Source organism: Montipora capricornis, chromosome 6, assembly GCF_036669925.1.
Source record: "Montipora capricornis isolate CH-2021 chromosome 6, ASM3666992v2, whole genome shotgun sequence".
NCBI lineage: Eukaryota > Metazoa > Cnidaria > Anthozoa > Scleractinia > Acroporidae > Montipora > Montipora capricornis.
This window is the reverse complement of record NC_090888.1, coordinates 37,024,951-37,025,744: the sequence shown is the minus strand read 5'-3', so window position 1 is coordinate 37,025,744 and position 794 is coordinate 37,024,951. Positions and strand designations below refer to the sequence as shown.

The 794-nt window shown below is 42.3% G+C and overlaps 1 protein-coding gene across 1 annotated transcript; it reads left to right on the top strand.

The window, feature by feature from the left end:
- Positions 1 to 269: 269 nt before the first annotated feature.
- LOC138053831 (leucine-rich repeat flightless-interacting protein 2-like) lies at positions 270 to 794 on the top strand. The gene has a single exon (XM_068900377.1). It carries the CDS (start codon positions 270 to 272, stop codon positions 792 to 794), a length of 525 nt encoding a protein of 174 aa, XP_068756478.1.

Below are 794 nucleotides of genomic sequence, written 5' to 3'. Positions count from 1 at the left end.
TTCCGACGTTAAAAACAATCCTGTCATCTTTATAAAAATATTCTCGCGAATAGCATGGAGAGCATGCGTGAGCACAAACGGTTCGGACGTGTATTTTGAGGCGGAGCGCTCCCTTCCTAAATGTGCCCGGAACTCTGAGAAATGAAGGTAGAATCTTACACGATAATATAATCAACCTAGTGTAAATGACAAAAAGTGGTAAAAAAAATAAACGAGGAGCCAGAGGATCTGTTGAAGAAGACGATACGAACGACGCGAAACGTCCAAACATGGCGGACTCCAGCAACGCAACGGCTTCTCCTTCTTCTCCTTCCCACGACAGCTCCGAACCTGAGACGAGCCTAACCGAATTAAAAGGGATGCTATCTAATATTCAAGAAACCTTATCGTCCATGAAACAGGAGAATCTTAGCCTAAGAGAGGAACTATTGCATTTAAAAACAATTCTCAAAGACGAAATGCTAAAGTGGAAGAAAATGGACTCCACGTTGGAACAAACTTCCAAAGAGAATGCAGAGCTAAAAAAGGAGCTCCAATTTACCAAGCAGAAATTACAAACAGTCACCGAGGAAAAAGATAGAATTGACTTTGACCGGGAAGAATTAGAGCAATATACGCGTAAAAACTCTCTAGAAATCCACAGCATCCCTCAAGAAGCTTATACCACAACCGAAACGAAAACCTCGCAGGCTACCGAGGTAATGTTGTCACTAGGAAAAATGGATTGCTCGTTAGTGCGTGGACCATTGACGGTAAGATTTTTGTTAAGACTTCACCTTCGGGATCGTCAGTAA